Source organism: Hemicordylus capensis, chromosome 2 (genome assembly GCF_027244095.1).
Source record: "Hemicordylus capensis ecotype Gifberg chromosome 2, rHemCap1.1.pri, whole genome shotgun sequence".
Classification (NCBI taxonomy): Eukaryota; Metazoa; Chordata; class Lepidosauria; order Squamata; family Cordylidae; genus Hemicordylus; species Hemicordylus capensis.
In genome coordinates, this window is record NC_069658.1 from 253,279,293 (window position 1) to 253,297,193 (window position 17,901).

Sequence of the window (17,901 nt, forward strand, 5' to 3'; positions counted from 1 at the left end):
CTCTATCTTTTTTATATCTAAAAGTCTTAGGAGGTATGTAGCAAATCCCGTGGTACGTGGCACATCACACGACAGCTCTGACAACACTTGGGGGGAGGGGAAGGGAGAGGAGACACGAAAGAGGCACCTGAGGAGCGGATGGAAGGGCAGTTGCTGCCAAGGAGGAGTAGGAGGGCCGAAGAAAGAGCAGCAGCATTGTTCACTCCCTCCTTCAGCCGCAGATCACTCCCTCAGGTCCAACCGCCGGCCTCTGATGCCTCACCAAGTCTCCTCGTGAGGAGGACGGCCAAGCTGGAGCTTCCCATCCAGCCTTCATGGATGGCCCTCGATACTCTCTCCCGCCCCAGCTTGGCCTTCCTCCTCATGAGGAGACTCAGTGAGGCCAGCTGTTGGAGCTGAGGGAGTGAACAGTTGAGTGATGGGGGGGTGGGGAGGGGAAGGCAGGCCTGGCTATGCATGGGGTGGCAGACACTGAGCAATAAAGCAGGGGCTGTGGCAGGACTTTAAGGAGAGTAATAGAGTCCTAGTGCACATATGTTCTGTGCAGGGCCAGCGAGAGAGAGAGAGAATGTATGTATGCACACGCATATATAAAGGCTTAGGTGGTCTGTGGCAAATAGCATGTGACAAGCCCCGCCCACAGAGTGCTTTACCAATCAGAGGTAACAGAGCAGGAGCACTGTGGTGATTGGGCAGTGGGGATTCCATATGCAGATAGGGAAGCGGAGCCTGTGATGGTTAAGGTCAGTTGGAATGCAGCTGTTACTGGTGGGAAGATTGTAGAGGAGAGAAGAATCTATCTCTAGATATTTTTGTACACCGCCAAGAGATGTACATTCGGGTGGTATAAAAACATGATAAAATAAATATATAAAAGGACAGTGGGCAGGGATCTGCAAAGAGAGGGGTTGTGAGGGAGGAAAGAGCCCCTTGAGGAGAAGGAGGCTGCTGTTGTATGAATTAGATGAGGAAACAAGATGAACAAGACCTGTTAACTCAGGAAGGGAGAGAGAAAGAAGGAAGGGCAAGGGGTGGGCCTGGGCCTGTCAGCGGCCTGAGGAGAACAAGTGGCCATGTCGGCAGTGAGGAAGGGCCCAGTCAACCATCGGGGCTGCTCGGAGCTATAGAGGCCTTTGGCGGAGCGAGGCAGGCAGGTGAGGGATGAGCCTGAGCCTGTCAGTATCCAGAGGGGAATGAGCAGCCATGGCGGTGACAGCAGTGAGGAAGGGCCCAGTCAACTGCTGCCGCTACTCCTGTAGGGAGGAGCAGAAGCGGGGCTCGGGTGAGGGTGGGGAGGTCTCTGGGGTTAGGGGGTTGCGGCTTGGCCAATCGGCACCAGGAACGCTGTAGCTGTGACCAAGAGGGGTGAGGGGGATGGAAGCAATGGGATGGAGGAGGAGCAGGAGCACAGCTCAGGTGAGGGTGGAGAGATAGCGGAGGTGAGGGGAACAATCAAGTACTAGCACACAGATGCTCTGTGCAGGTTAAGCCAGTAAACTAATAAAAGCCAATGACAGGTCAAAATAGACAGCAGGGTAAAATAGTGGCAAGGCACACCATTTCCATCACCAATTTAAGAGTGCAGTCTTTGCCTGCCACCAAAGATACATCAAGGTAGGTGCCAGGGCAAGCTTCCCTGGGAAGGGCATTCCAAGAACAGGGTGCCACTCAGCCAAAATAATCTTTTCCTCAGTCACTACCAGCAGACAATGCCAAAAACTGAAGGAATCCTTGTGAAAATTACCTCAGTGCATAGGCCCGTCCCCCTTACCCTGAGGTATAACATCCTTGGACTACAGGCAGCCATTTGCAGACTCTGGTTGCTGGCCACTAATTGAGACAGTCTCCTCAACCTTGACCAGCCTGCTGCCATTTTAAAAACCCAATGCTGCTGCTCTCCTGCCATCATGTGGGCCAGATGCAAAATGTACATATCAGGTGGTATAAAAACATGATAAAATCAATCAACCAACCAATCAATAAAATGGTGTCCCAGGAGAGGGAGAGAAATGCCTATTATATCCCATAAACCTATAAGGGGATGGCTTGCATATATGCAATGAATCTACATCCAAGTTACTACAGATCACAAATGTGAACACAAAACTCTAGAACTTGCCAGCAGAGCTACACAAAATATGGTCTGACGGCCATTAATAGCAGTGTTTTACCTGTGAGGAACACCGATATATACGTGACTAGCACATAGCCAGCCATGGCAGGTTTTTTTTAAACTTGCAAGTTTACTTTCTATTGTTAAAACAAGAGTCAAAACCTTGCTGATCTACTGTACATCACCCAGAGATCTGCCTATAGATCCCAGTTTCTCATCTGCCTGCCCCGATGTAGGTGTAATCTGCAGGGAAACTTTGAAATTCTCCAAGCAAGAGGAACAAGATGAGCTATGTTAGCTCTAGGAGAGAATTTTAGGTAATCACATCATAGTGATTGGGTAGGACCCAATCCTGCAGTATATTTCATGGTCACCCAACAATTATTTCAGCCCAGCACTCCAGTTCTTCACAGTCACTCACCATATGCAGTGACAGCCAGCACTCCTACAATGAGAATCCACACCAGAACCCCAGCAAAAAATCGCAAGAGCAGCAGGAATAGTAGGCTCACCACCATGGAGATCAGCAGTACTCTTGAGGATGACAAAAGGGGGTGGGGAAATCTAATCACTGCTACAAATGCATACATACTCAGCCAAACCAATCCCTCATGCCCATCTCTGCTCCTGCAGATTGGCTTTTTAAAAGCCAAATTCTGGGTTACGGCCCATTTGACCCACGAGTATACCCCTCAAATATGCCCCCCATGACCTGCACAGAAGGACAAGGTCCAGAGAATACTGTGGTGCATCCCACCTTTCTCCATGCCAGAGGCCTATACTTTGTTTAAAGATCCAGCACAGCATAAGGATAAGATGTTCAACTTAAGCTGGAGCGCTCTGGTTTTAAATTCCCATCCAGTGATGAAGCTCTCTGGGTAACCTAAGGCTCTCTCTGTTACTACTGTTTACATATCATTTTTCAACAAGTTCTCAAAGCAGTTTACATTAAAATTAAAATAAATAAGACAGTGTCCTGTCCCCAAAGAGTTCACAATCTAAAAAGGAACACAAGGTAGACACCAGCAGCTGTCACTGGAGTTGGATATGGACAGCTTCTCTCCCCCTGCTAAAGATAAGAGAATTATCACTTTCAAAAGTGCCTCTTTGCTCAGTTCGCAGGGATCAATCTCTCAGCCTGACCTAGTCCACCAAGTTGTTGTGACAAGACTATGGAAGGCATACACCACCACAGGAGCCAGTGCTTGCACACAGCACCCCCTACAAACACAACAATGGCCCTCAAGCACGACCACTGATAGTGCCACTCAGCCTCTCCCAGCTCCTGAGATTTCACCATCTACATGTTAAGGGTGTCTTTACATTCATAGGGGTTAGAAACCAGGTTTTTAAATGAAAGCCCAGGGCACTGAATTCCAAGCCAAAGGTCATGCCCCATACTTGCAGAATAAAACTACATGTGTACAGGCATATACACAGCTCTGAACATAAGAACCTAGGCACAGCCCTGCTGGATCAGGCCCAAGGCCCATCTAGTCCAGCATCCTGTTTCGCACAGTGGCCCACTCTGCCCATACCATTAGTCCCCTGCTAACTAAGCAAAGAGGCACCTTTGAAAGCGGCAGTTCTCTTATCTTTAGCAGGGGGAGAGAAACTGCCCATATCCAACTCCAGTGATGGCTGCTGGTGCCTACCTTGTTTTCCTTTTTAGGTTGTGAACCCTTTGGGGACAGGAAACCATCTCTTTTATTTTAATTTTAACGTAAACTGCTCTGAGAACTTTAGCTGAAAAATGATCTGTAAACAGTAGTAACAGAGAGAGCCTAAGGTTATTTTTAAATGAAAGCCCAGGGCACTGAATTCCAAGCCAAAGGTCATGCCCCATACTTGCACAATAAAACGACATGTGTACAGGCATATACACAGTTCTGCCCAGACCATTGGTCCCCTGCTAACTAAGCAAAGAGGCACCTTTCAAAGCAACATTTTTCTTTTAGCAGAGGCAGAGGAACTGGCCCAATTCAACCCCAGCACAGAATCCCTTCTGTAGCCATTGCTGGTGCCTTGCTTGTGTATTTTCTTAGACTGTGAGCCCTTTGGGGACTGGGAAAATCTGTAGTAGTAGTAGTAAACAACAACTTGAGAGAACCTTTCACTGAAGCATATATACATAGTAGCAGTATGGCATTAATCTTAAGAGTCATCCTTGATTGATATGCTAATCCAGGGGTTTCTAACCTTGGGTCCCCAAATATTACTGGAGTACAACTCCTATCATACCCAGCCATAACAGCCAAAGGCTGGGATAATGCGAGTTGTCGTCCAACAAGATCTGGGAGCCCAAGCTTGGGAACTCACATATGAATCTACAAAGCACTATTCTCCCTCTCCACAATGTTGGCTTCCCAACCACTATAACCACTCACATCAAGATCCAGTACCATGTCCGCGTGAAATCCTCAAAGATCTTCATCCCAATGTTCTTGGCATCAAGGACCTTCATGAGCTGCCTGCCAGGAGTGACCAAAACCGGGCCATTAGAGGGGGGCCCACAAGTAGAGACTACAAGCCACTGCCAAATTGAGGAGTGAGGAGTGGGAAAAGCCAGCAAGAAGATCCAAGTGGCTGTCCAAGACAGAGGTTTTTAATAGCTCCAGCACATCCAAGGAACCCAGCAGTGTGGTGGAGGCCTGCCAGTTTAACTTCCTTTTAAACAAATGTGTTTAAAAAACAAACAAATATGTTTGACATACAAATATGTCAAAATACAAAAACAAACCTCAAACCCCACAAGATGTGCAAAAGAAAAGCTGTCTGCCAGTAGGAAAAAAGATACTTATATTGTTGATAAAATGTGATACAAGATTAAACTCATATTTGATCAGGGTCATCTACAGACCCTTCAGTGCCACAACTAAAATGGGGATTTGAACCTCCTTTTCCTTCTGCAGCCAGTACCCCACACAACCGAGAACCAGTGTGATGTAATAGTTAGAGCAGCCGTGCACACCTTCAGCTCTCCAGCTGTTGGACTGTAACTCCTATCATCCATCTGGGTCACTGTGGTTGGGAATGATGGGAGTTGTAGTCCAGCAACAGCTGCAAGGATGAAGTGGTGCACCCGGGGTTAAGGTGTTGGGAAGACCTGGCTTCAGCTCCTTTCCGGCTCAGCCAAGGGGTTCACTCGGTAACTAGACCAGTCATTTGCTCTCAGCCTGACCTACCTCACAAGATTATCATGAAGACAGAAGTAGAGAGGAAGAATCATAGATGCTGCTCTTTGGAGAAAGGGCAGGATATTAATGTGAAATAATAAAACACAGGTATATAGTATGTTCAGACATGTTGCCATGTCTGTGGCACCGCCATTTGCAGGTGGGTTGTACTGCCCAGACACAGATTTAGCACCTCAGAAAATAGAGGACTTACTCTGCACTGGACTTGATAGTATCCAAGGTAGTAGATGAGTTCATACCATTCAACTGAAAATCCCCTGCCTGAGAGAAGTTGAGAGAGGGGAAGCAACGGCTGAAGACTAAAAAGAAAGAGAGGCAGGTTAGGACCAAGTCTGAAGCCCAGAGGCTTGACTTCAACACTGTCACTCTATCCTCATATTCTGCTTCCCATAGAATCCAGTCACCTTGGTTGTAGAAGGGCTCTTCTCTTGCCCTAGCAATTTACCATTTGTCACAATGCCTAGCAATGCAGAGAGCGCTCATATACCTTTTGGAGTTGTATAGAAGGGCAAAGTATGCTAGGTATGGCCTCTCCTTTTGCAGTGCTGAAGTGACAGGAGAAGTAGAAGGGGAAGAATTCTCCCTTCTATACAAGGCAGAGGAGCCCTTGTATGATCTAGAACTGGCAATCCTGATGACCCTGTTCTGCAAAATGTCAGCACTTACCTGGTATGGAGGGAATAGTGAAATGAGGGCAAAGTTGTTGATTGAGAATTTCCGACACAGTCTGGGAACAAAACAAATGAGTGCATTATATACAGGTGGACCTCATTATCCACGGGGGTTCCGTTCTCAGCTACAACTGCAGATAACGGAACCACGGATGATGACACATTGAGGCAATGGGAATCAGAGGGTTAGGTTCCTGGTGGCTAAAGAAAGGCTTTAAAAAGCATAAATCAGAGAAATAAAGTGCTATACAGGTCTTCAGGTCTCTAGTTGTCCAGCAATGCCCCCCCAAACATCAGGTTTTGCCGATTTTCCATGAAAAGTCATGGGGGGAATCATTATTTTCCTTCAAGAAAGAAAGAGCCACAAAATAGCTCTGCTCAGCAAAATGGTGGCCAGAAATGCCACCATACGGAGGTAATTTCCTGCCACCTAGGAACTGTGGATATGTGCTTTTTAACCCTTTTAAACAGCATATACCAAAGTCGGGTCTCCACTGCCCAACTGTGGATATGCGAAACCGCAATTATTGGGACTGCATTTAACAAGGTCCACTTGAATTGGATTTATATTCATACTGTGGGTGGGCCCATCCAGAGATATCTGAAGACCCTTTCATGTGTCTTCAGCTCTCTTAAAAAAAACCAAAAAAAAAAAAAACCATCCTCCAATCCTCTTACCCACAAATATCAAGAAAGCCATGTAGGTACATACAAAGCTGCCTTATACCGAGTCATACCATTGGTCCATCTAGCTCAGCATTGTCTACACCAGGGATTCTCAACATTGGATCCCCAGATGTTATTGGACTTCAACTCCCATAATCCCCAGCCCCAGTGGCCTTTGGTTGGGGATTATGAGAGTTGAAGTCCAACAACATCTGGTCTACACTGACTGGCAGTGGCACTCCAAGGTTTTAGGCAGAAGACCTTCCCAGCCCTACCTGGAAGCACTAGGGATTGAACCTGGGACCTTCTGCATGCCAAACTGGTGTTCCACCACTGAGCTACAGCTTTTCCTTGAAGACAGGGGTAGGCAACTTTGGCTCTCTGGCTGTTGAACTACAACTCCCATCATCCTCAGCCACAATAAATTATGGCTGGGAAGTATGCGAGTTGTAGTTCAACAGAAAAGGTTGCCGATTCCTGCTCTAAGGGGAATATTATGAAGCAGACAGTGCTCATCATGTGGTCACACATCCAAATGCAGACCAAGGCAACCTCTGCTTAGCAAAGGGGAGAATTCATGCTCACTACTAGAAGACAGGCTCTTTATCAGTACAACTCTATACAGTTGATTGGTAAGAAATTCCCCAGCTGGGTAAAGAGGAGTAAACCAACTATGTGCACCACCAGGGACTGTTACGCTCAGCAGGATTTACTGAGAGTTTATGGGGAGACTTTACTGCGAACTCGAACTTCGAAGGTGTTCCAAAAAACTGCCACAAATAGTAGATTTTTTTTACCCCAGATATAAACCGAACAACACCCCAACGCGCAGTGAAAAACCCAAACTGTATGTGAACTGCTGCCTGATAACTCGTAGGGACTTCGGGGTAAATCTAGCTGATATGTGAACGCACCCCCTCCATTCCGGAGGACATGCGAATTAAGGGGCTTCAAAAGCCCCGTGTGAAAAGTTTCCTGGGTGAGGAAAGGCAACAGCAGCGGAAGGGCTATCCCTTGGCAGGATTTTCTTTCTTTCCAAATAACAGCAGTTATTTGCTCCAATCCAGATGGACATGGTAGATTTTCCTGGCTTGAGAGAGAACAAGTATTCTGGGTACATGATATTTATTATTCCTGCCTGAGAGTAGATTGCTGGGTTCTTAGTCTTAAGAATCAACTGGTGGGCATTTGCACATTGATTTTTTTAAAATGTGGTTTTTTCAAGTTTATGTAAAAATTAAACACCTACCACAAGTAGAGTTTTTTTCATACTATTGTATGCATAGTTCTCCCACATGTTATAAACCTTAGTCTGGTTAAAACATTATAACAGATCTATTCAGTCTGAATATATTTGCATATAGCTAACAATAGCTTTGAAGAAAGGAGCAACTGCTTCCATTTTTCAGTGGTGCTTGTACACAATGCATCAGACGTCATCTTGGAAAAGGTATCATTTATTCTCCAAGAGTGAAAAGGGTGGGTGGGAATCTCTCTTCTAAGATGAGGCCTGCCACATTCAGTTCTTAATGAGTATTTTTATTAAAAGGGATTTGTTGCCTGATTAGTTAGGGATGCTGGCTGACAACCTAACTAAGTGTACTAAAGGAAATTCTATTGACATTTAGTCATCCTTTAGAGCAACCCAAATAGTACTATTGAATAAGTTTATCTATTTAATATATTTATATACCGCCTAAAACCTGTATCTCTGGGTGATGTAGAACAAAAACAATACAAACTAAACAATTAAAAATTATTAAAACATTAAAATCATTACTCAACATTAAGAGTATTAAAACTAGAAATCTAATTAAAAACCTGGTGTGTCTTCAGTGCCTTTTTAAAAGTTGCCAGAGATGGGGAGGCTCTTATTTCAACAGGGAGTGCAAACCAAAGCCCAGGGGCAGCAACAGAGAAGGCCCATCCCTGAGTTGCCATCAGATGAGCTGGTGGCAACTGTAGACAAACCTCTCCAGATGATCCCAATGGGCGATGGGGCTCATGGCGAAGAAGACGTTCTCTTAACTACCCAGCACCTACGCTGTTTAGGGCTTTATAGGCAATAACCAGCATCTTGTATTTTGCCTGGAAACTAATTGGCAGTCAGTGTAGCTCTTTCAATACAGGAGTAATATGGTCTCTCTGAGATGACCCAGAAAGCAACCTGGCCGCCACATTCTGTACCAACTACAGTTTCCAGACTACATACAAAGTCAGCCTGACATAGAGCACATTGCAGTAGTCCAGTCTAGAAGTTACCAGCATATGAGGGGCAATGCAAAGTATTCAGCTTCGGCTGAAGCATTGTACGGGCCTACTAATTATATCAGAGCTGCACAACTTTGGTCCTCCAGCTGTTGGACTACAACTCCCATCATCCTCAGCTAGAGTGGCCAACAGTCAAGGATGATGTGAGTTGTAGTCCAACTGCTGGAGGACCAAAGTTGTGCAACCCTGAATTATATGGTTTATAATACAATTTACTTTTCTATTGGTGTAATATTAAACCACTTCTGTCTGGGTTTGGGCAGTTCCACATAGTTACAGAACATCTGCCTGCACGCCTGTTTAGGCAAGCTCAAACTTGGGTCCCCTGAGGATGATGGACGGCAACTCCCATCATCCCCAGTCATGGCCATTGTGGCTGGGAATGACGGGAGTTGTAGTCCAACAACATCTGGTGACCCAAGTCTGAGAAGCCCCTGGCTTAGGGGTCTCTTTCAGTAAAGGATTACTTGCACATGGAAATCTAACTTCAGAACTCTCAGGAACAGCTTCCGACAATTACCTGGGTGATTTTTGGTTCAGCCCTTAATTCCCCAAGGGAGAGGTGCTGGAGACAAGCCTGCAAAAGCCAGGCTACACTCTTGTTGTCCCATCCCAGGCTTGCAGGCCCGGCGTCAGCACATGGCACGCTCAGGGCAAACAGTTACTAACTTACCAGGCTGGTAGTGGTAAGGTTAATACTAGACTGGCACCATTTCTGCTTCCACTCTTCGGAAGGTTTTGCACCAGGAGCGAAGGCTTTTGGATGCAGAGTCCAGAAAGCTTCAGGGCAGGATGAGACACAAAGCTGGAGAGAGAGAAAAGAAGTGTGTAGAATAAGTTCTTGCAAAACTTATAAAATGATTGACTTCAAGGATGTGACAGATCCCTAGTGGCCTTAGCTGGGATCTGGAATGAGCCCCATTTTGTTTTTTGCCTGTTCTTGCAACTAGGATTGCCAATGTTTTGTTTGTTTTTACAAGCCCTGCTCCTGTGCCTTTGACAGCCACATGACATACAGAAATGCAGTAAGTAAAGCTTTCCTCACTGTGCAGATAAAACAACTGGGAGACAGAGAAAAAGACGGCATTTACCTTACAGCAACTGTTTGTTTTTGTGCTTGCCGATGACTGTAATAAATCTAAAATCTAAGCCTTACAGCAGGGGTTCTGGTGTTTGGGGCATTGTGTCTGGGGATGACGGGAGTTTTAGTCCAACAACCTCCGGAGACCCAAGTCTGAGAACCCCTGGCTGAGTAAAGACACACCATTTGAAGTGGTAGCTCTCTTGTAGTTAGCAGGGGAAAGAGCAACAGTCCCCATTCAGCCCAGCGCTCCCTCCCAGGAGCTGCTGCTGGATACTCCATTTCTTTTTGGACTGCGAGCCCCTTTGGGACATGGAACTATTCTTTCAATTCCTTGCTACTGTGTTCACTGAATCCAAGTTGAAGTTTCCCCCCAGTTCTTTCCCGGGAAATATAGGTTGATCATCTTTCATTCAGAGCCCCCTTTCTTTGGGGTAAATGCAGGTTTTTAACCTCTATCTCAAGGCACCATCTTAAGTTCAGAGTCACCTTCTATACGGGTAAACATGGTACATGGACAATTTTGTGGGCTTCTATTGGAAGACAATGGCTGACATCCAGACAAGTGTGGCAAATGTGCACAGTGGCGCTCTTTGTACTGGACTTCCAGGACAAAGTCCGGTCCTCCTCAGCACTGGGAGTGGGGCTCCCTGAAGCCCCCTGCCACCCCTGGGTGGGAGTGAGAGTCGAGCAGGCCTCCTCTGTGGCAGCAGCAGCAGCTAAGCCACTAGCCCTACTGGGCTAGTGGGCTTGTCCAGGCCTGCTAGAAGCCTTAGCACAGGTGAGCCACTCCCAAGAGTCATGAGCATTGCAAGCTTGTGATGTTACTGACTTGCGACACTTGCACTGTGCCCCCCAGGACAGCTGGAGGCCCCCGGGGTTAGTGCACCATGAAGTACAGGTTTTTTAAAAAAGTTTCCAGCTTTCCCTAAAGCGGGGGGGGGGGTCCAAACCCCTTTAGGTCCGGGTTCCAGAAATCCCTAGGTGTGCCACTGAATTCACAACAAAGAAAAGGTTTCTTCAAGAGCACAGGGCCAGAAGCAAAAGTGGCGGCAACCCCAGTTCCCAGAGAACCCAGGTATCCTGGCTCCCAGCACCCATCTCCTGTCCCAAACAACCCAAGCAAGTGCATGGCTCCCCTGCCCCAACCCCACTCCCACACGTCTTCCCCTACCTGTGTAGTAGGACACTGCAGTCCGTCCATGGCAATTGATATGGGATCTTTCGGGATGCATTTTAAAATGTTGAAATAGAAGAGAAAAGGCTTGTTGCTGCAGAAAAGATAATTAAAGTCATAGGAAGGAACAGAAAGGGAGTAGGGGAGGGCTGTGGCATTTCAATCAGATCAGATGCCATGCGGCTTTGAGGCTAAATGCTTGCAGAAGAGATACTGATAGCAAGTTCAGATTGTCACATTGCTTTGTGTGTGTGTGTTTTTAACTGACTATCCCTGTGCCTTTAGGGAGCCAGCAATGTGTAGCCGTTAGGATGTCAAGCTTAGGACCAGAAGGACCTGGATTCAAATTCCCACTCAGTCATAAAGCTGATTAGGTGGCCTTACATCAGTCACTTTCTCAGCGTCTTCCATATTATAGTTGCAAGGATGAAATAAAGGTGAAGTGGGGAGACCACGTACAACATCCTGAACTCCTTGCAGGAAGCGAAGGGTACAAATCCAATACAGGAATCTAGCAGTTTCATGCTAGGCAGAAACTCAACAGGGTGAAAACACAGGTAAAGCCCCAGCTTCAAACTTGAGCTGTACAGGCTGCTCATTCACTGGGTCAAATGACCAGCCCATGTGGATGACCAGCAAATGACTAGCTTGCAGTGGTTTGAGGGTATGGTGGGAAGAGGGAAAGGAGTTGAGGAGCTCTAAGCCCACCTGGCACCTGTCCTCCCTTCTTCTATTGCTGCCGCCTCCTTCCCCTCAGCTGTGAAGGCCTTGTGATCCTCAGGGTCAGCCAAACTCTGTCTCCCTAAAATTTCCCCTCTGTGACCAACCATGCCCAACCACAGCCACACCAACTGTCATGTGCACCACTTCCTGTTTTGTGTCTCAGCACTTGAGAAACCAGGGTGCAGGCTCCCGTCTGAGCAGGAGAAGCAGTAACAGAGCAGTATGAGGCAGGGACAGAGCATGCCAAGTAGGGAAGGAGGAGGAAATCAAGCCAGAGACTAGTTAGAAGGCAGGCCTGGCCCACTTGACTTCCACCCAGGGAGTTGCAGTGCTCTCAGCGACCGCCTAGGTCTGCCTAGTGGACAGGCCGGCCCTGCCCTATTGGCCATTGTGACTAGGGATGATGGGCGCTGTAGTCCAACAACATCCAAAGGATTGAAGTTGTGCCGCCCTGGGCTAGGGTAATTAGATGCACAGGGCAGAAAGGCTCCTCAGAAGGGGGTATTTGCGCAGGGAGTAGCTTTTCATGCAAGGATACAAGAAGCTGCATCTGCTAAAAATTCCCTCTTTTACAAAAAGGCACATCTGTTCTGTCCTTTACGGCTGGTCATGCTATAGCCAGGCTGTGTGCTTTTTAAAAAAATGCACAGGAGCGATCAACGTTTTTCATGCAGAATTATGCACTATTGCTCTTATTTTGAAGAATTCCACATGCTTTGTGTCACCTGTTTTTGGTTGTGCTGATCACGGAGAGAAGTAAACAACTGTGCAGGGAAACTGAGCTCTTTCCTCGGCCTCTAACTATCTGGGCTCTGAGATGCCAGCAGGCAGTGCTTCAACACACACAAGTGTTGGTTTGTAGCCATAAAAAAAGCTGGGATTCTCAGGGCCAGACTACACATCACAGTAAAGCCATAACTGGTATGGAGGCATTTAACATTTGACTATGCTGCAACCATTTGGGGACTGAAGAATTTAGATTGCAGGGTGAAATGTGGCTTAACCTTCCCCACTCTCTACAGTGGTAGAGTCCAGAGCAACCATAGTAAAACTTTTATATAAGAGTTAAGCAATAATTTCAAACAGAAGACACAACTATAAGAGAAGAGGAAAAAGGATTTTACACTATATATATTGTATTGATAAACTTCCGATTGTATTAAAAAACCTGAAAAAATGTGTTGGAAACCTATGCTGTACTTTAAGAACAGTAAAGAAAAAACTTTCATTCATTCGATTTACCGCAGGGGCGTAGCTAGGGGAGAGGAGACCTGTGTTCACCCCTCTCCACGGCGACTCCACAGAGTGAAGGAGATAATGAAGAGAATAGGAAGGGGTGGAGCTGGGGGGCCCTCTGGAGCTGGGGACCCGGGTTCTTTGAACCCATCTGCTCAATTATAGCTACACCCTTGAATACCACCCTTCCTAAAAAGGCTCAGGGCGGTTTACACTAAAGTCAGAAATATACAATTAAAACCATAAACCAATTAAAAGCAGATTAAAATTGTAACTAAAACTAAATATCACTTAAAGCCAGGCTAAAAACATGGGTCTTTAAGGCTCTCTTGAAGGCATCCAGGGAAGACAATTCTCTTATATCCATGGAGAGCATGTTCCACAACCTAGGGCCAACAACAGAGAAGACCCTATCCTTGGTCGCCATCAGATGAACCAGTGGCACCCAAAGAGGGACCCCTCCTGATGATCTAAATGAGCAGTGGGGATCTTGTAAAGAAAGGCGCTCTCTCAGGTATCCCGGACCTATGCTATTCAAGGCTTTAAAGGTAATAACCAGTACTTTATCTGGAAACATATCAGCAGCCAGTGCAACTGTTTAAGAACAGGCATAATGTGGTCTCTCCAGGATACCCCAGAGACCAAGAGATCTGGCTGCTGCCTTCTGAACAACTGAAGTTTCTGAACTATGTAAAAAGGCAGCCCTACACAGAGCACATTGCAGTAATCCAACCTTACCTGGAGGTTACCAGCTAGTGCACCACTGTTTTCAGGTCATTCTCCTCAAGGAACGGGCAGAGTTGTTGGATCAATAGCATCTGGTAAAAAGTGTCCCTGGCCACAGCCTCAGCCCAAGGCACCAGGGTGAGACCCAGGTCCAAGAGCACTCCCAAGCTAGGAGTGTAACCTCATCCAGAACAGGAAGTTCTATCCTGTCTTGCAGATTACAACCCTCACAATGAGCACCTCCATCTTTCTTGGATTCAGCTTCAATATATTCTCCCTTATCCAGCCCATTACTGCCTGTAGGCAGGCATTTAAGGGGCTAATGTCATTTCTTAATGCTGATGACAAGGAGAAATAGGTTTGGGTGTCATCAGCATACTGATAACACCCAGCACTAAATCCCCTTTCATATAGATGTTAAAAAGCAGTTGGCTTCACCCAAAATGGAAGGAAAAGCAATAAAGGAGATGAGAAAAGTCAGGAGGAAGGAAGCAAGATGTAAGGCTGCCAGACCATCTTCCTAGCTGCACTTCTTGCTATGGATTCCAGCCTTTTGTGCTTATTAAACTGCTTCCCTATGACCCACTTCCATTGATTCCCCTTCATATCCATGCATCTTGTAACCCACCGGTTTTCGCCGATTCCACAGTAGGATCCAGTTGAATTCCTAGGGTAAATAACCTGCCGAGGGTCACCATACAGCCAAGCTTGAAAATTAGGAGAGAGAGAGAGAAATGAAAGTGAGCATTTTACAGATGAAAATCCTGTGCATTTTACATATTACTGAAGGTTTTTCTTTATCCACTATAGCCATCATGTATAATGGTTAGTCTGTCAGGCTAATGGGCTTGGAAGGCCCAGGTACAAATTCCCACTCAGCCAATAGACTTGCTGGCCCTGGGCCAGTTGCTGTCTCTGCCCACCCTACTTTACAGGGTTGTTGTAAAAACAAAGGAGGAGGAAATGATGGGCTGGTTCAGAGCTCACATGAAAGCTGTTAGAGCCAGGGTTCGCATGGCATCCCTGAGCCTTGGGGAAATATGCTCCCCACTCCCATGCCCATGCAAGGGCCTGCTTCCTGTCTAGGTTCAAATAAACTAAATTTGGTTGTGTAGTCCAAACCCACCCATCTTGGCTTATTCTAACCTACTGGCTTCAAATAGCCCCAGATCTGTACCCAAGTTTTAAGTGAGTTACAGATATCGGGTTATAGAAGAGTTCCAGGGGCATAGTGGCATCAGCTTACATATTGGCTGCACATTCCCAAGACATATCACTATGACCTCTGCGGCCCATCTGCAGAGGACATCGTGACTGAGATTTATGCAGCTGAGATTAAGTTGAACTTGTACATTAAAAAAAGATAATGTATTTTAATGATTTCCATACTAAAATTAAGAAAATTAAGTTATTAAAAGATGTCTAAGTAAGCTTATGTTCAGCACACTCACATTTAACTTTTGTAAACTGCCTTGAGATGCATTATGAAAGGCAGTATAAAAATTGAACAATAAATAAATAAACAGTGGCACTGGAGGCAGCCTGTGGGGCAGGGGGCGGGCGGAGAAAAGAAGTGGAATAAATTCTTGCAGAACCTATAAAATGAAAGACTACAAGGATATGACATAATTCCTAGTGGCCTTATTTGGGATCTGGAATAAGCCCCATTTTTAGTTTTTTGCCTGTTCTTTTTACACTGGTCCAGGCTGGCACTGCTGCCCTGCTCACTTGTTACCCCACCTCTTGCAGGGGCTATAGGCTTAGTAGTGGGACTGCTGTGGAGGTGGCAGGTGGATGGGAGGCAACAGATGAAACAACCTCAGTGGCCCACATCCTTAGAACACATCCACGCAGTCACAGATACACCCCTGAAGAGTGTCATTCTACATAAGAACATAAAAGCCCTGCTAGATCAGGCCCAAGGCCCATCTAGTCCAGCATCCTGTTTCAGTCAGTGGCCCACCAGATGCCTCTGGGAAGACCACAGGCAAGAGCTGAGGACATGCCCTCTCTCTTGCTGCTGCTCCCCTGCAACTGGTATTTAGAGACATCTTGCCTCTGAGGCTAGAGGTGACCTATAGCCCTCAGACTAGCAGCCATTGATAGACCTGTCCTCTTAAAGCCATCCAGGCTGCCACCTTGTGGCAGAGAAGTCCATAGGTTAATTATGTGTTGTGTGAAAAAGGACTTCCTTTTGTTGGTCCTACATTTCTTGGCAATCAGTTTCATGGGATGACCCATGGTTATGTGAGAGGGAGAAAAATGTCGCTCAGCTTTCTCCACACCCTAAAATGATTTTATAGACTTCTATCATGTCTCTTGTCAGAGCTCAGAGGATGAGGGTAAACACACAGCTAGACCTCATGGTTGAGGAAGCTTTTCTTTTTTAATAGTTGTTAAAGACTTCTAGATCCTACTCTTTACACCATTTCGCAATTAAAATAGCACAACCGACATAGTACAAACCATAGTATTTCAACAAGATTTTGTCAAGGCCAAATGGAATTTACACTCTTCAACCCTCAGTTAAGGAAGCAAACAATATCATTTATGCAAATTCATTGTCATACATGGCTGGCAGAATTTGGCTGACCAGCTGCGGAACTGCAGTATTTTGCTTTAACTTCCAGTTAATCAGTGTCTGCTTGGCAACACAGTACTCCACACTGGATTCCACCGTCATCATTCTTGTCTCTGAAGAGGTATCTCTTCAGTATCTGCCTCCCTCCTAAGGCAGATGATAGCTGAGGGGATTGATTTTAACTGGACTGTCTGTGGCACATGTTGATACATCTCCTTTCCACATGATGCAGTCCTGATTTTCATCGTTCTCCCCCACCACACAAATGGCTGCTTTCTTCAACAAAAACTATAAGCATTCAAGGCTGAACTCCAGGTTTACATAATGCGAAGACCCAACTCCCTTGAGAAGTCCATAATGCTGGGGAAAGTTGAAGGAAAGAGAAGAAGAGGACGACCAGCAGCAAGGTGGATGGACTTGATTACGACAGCAATGAATAAGCCACTACCTTAAAGGCCAAGTTGAAGACAGATCATCCTGGAGAGAATCTATCTATGTGGTCGCTAAGAGTCAACACCGGCTTGATGGCACTTAATCAATCAATCGCTTAAGTCATGTAGCTTTTAGCACTACTTACCCACTAGTCCCAGCACAATGTAGCCTGCAATGAAGACTGTGAAGAGGACACAACAAATAATATCAGTGCAGCTCCTGGAAAAGGGGGAGAGTAGGATCAACACACATGCACAAAGAAAAGGACCTGAACACAACACAAGAGCAGATTTAGTGGATCAGGCCCGAAGCCTATCTAGTCCAACATCCTGTGTCCTACAGTGGCTCACCAAGTGCCTCTGGGAAGCCCACAAACAGGAGATGAAACATACCCCTGATGCTGCTCCCCTGCAACCGATATTCAGAGGCATTTTTCCACTCGGAACCTGGAGGTAGCCTATAGTCAAGAAGCCTAGTGGCTATTGATTGACTTGTCCTCCACTAATCTGTCTAATCCCTTTTCAAAGCCATCCAAACTGGTGGCTATCATTCTCTAGCAAAGAATTGCATAGCTTAATTAAGTGCTATGTGGAAAAATTGCTTCTTCATGTCAATCTTAAATTTCCTAGCAATCAGTTTCATGTGATGACCCCTGGTTCTAGTGTTGTGAGAGGGGGAGAGAAATATATCTGTCCACTCTCTACACCCTGCATAGTTTTATAAACCTCTATAATCTCTCCCCTTATTCACCATTTTTTCTGAACTAAAAGCCTGATATGTTGTAGTCTTGTTAGGGAGGTGTTCTAGCCCCCTGGTCATTTTGGTTCAGATTTAACCCCAAACCTTTACCATGGCCAGAGTGCTTTAGATTTCAGTCAGGGCTCAGCTCTGAAGAAACTATAAAAGAAAAATGTCCCCTGAACATGCCCAAAGTACACTTTCTTCACCACTGGGTATCTGTGGGCACAGCTGCGGGACAGGTTTCGGCTCTGGCAGTTCAGTGCTCATGGGCCTCCCTACTCCCCAC

The 17,901-nt window shown here is 46.1% G+C and overlaps 1 protein-coding gene across 2 annotated transcripts in view; it reads right to left on the reverse strand.

The window, feature by feature from the left end:
* Positions 1–17,901, reverse strand: part of SLC44A4 (solute carrier family 44 member 4) — a 65,067-nt gene that overhangs the window by 20,213 nt on the left and 26,953 nt on the right. Inside the window, exons 3-10 of one of the 2 annotated variants that reach the window (XM_053295542.1) lie at positions 17,020–17,055; positions 14,490–14,568; positions 11,174–11,270; positions 9,592–9,723; positions 5,977–6,037; positions 5,504–5,609; positions 4,501–4,584; positions 2,535–2,647 (exon numbers count right to left, since the gene is read on the reverse strand). In XM_053295542.1, coding sequence (XP_053151517.1) covers positions 2,535–2,647; positions 4,501–4,584; positions 5,504–5,609; positions 5,977–6,037; positions 9,592–9,723; positions 11,174–11,270; positions 14,490–14,568; positions 17,020–17,055 — 708 coding nt within the window. Of the gene's footprint in view, positions 1–2,534; positions 2,648–4,500; positions 4,585–5,503; positions 5,610–5,976; positions 6,038–9,591; positions 9,724–11,173; positions 11,271–14,489; positions 14,569–17,019; positions 17,094–17,901 lie in introns of both variants that reach the window. The other variant, XM_053295541.1, reaches the window with a different exon arrangement.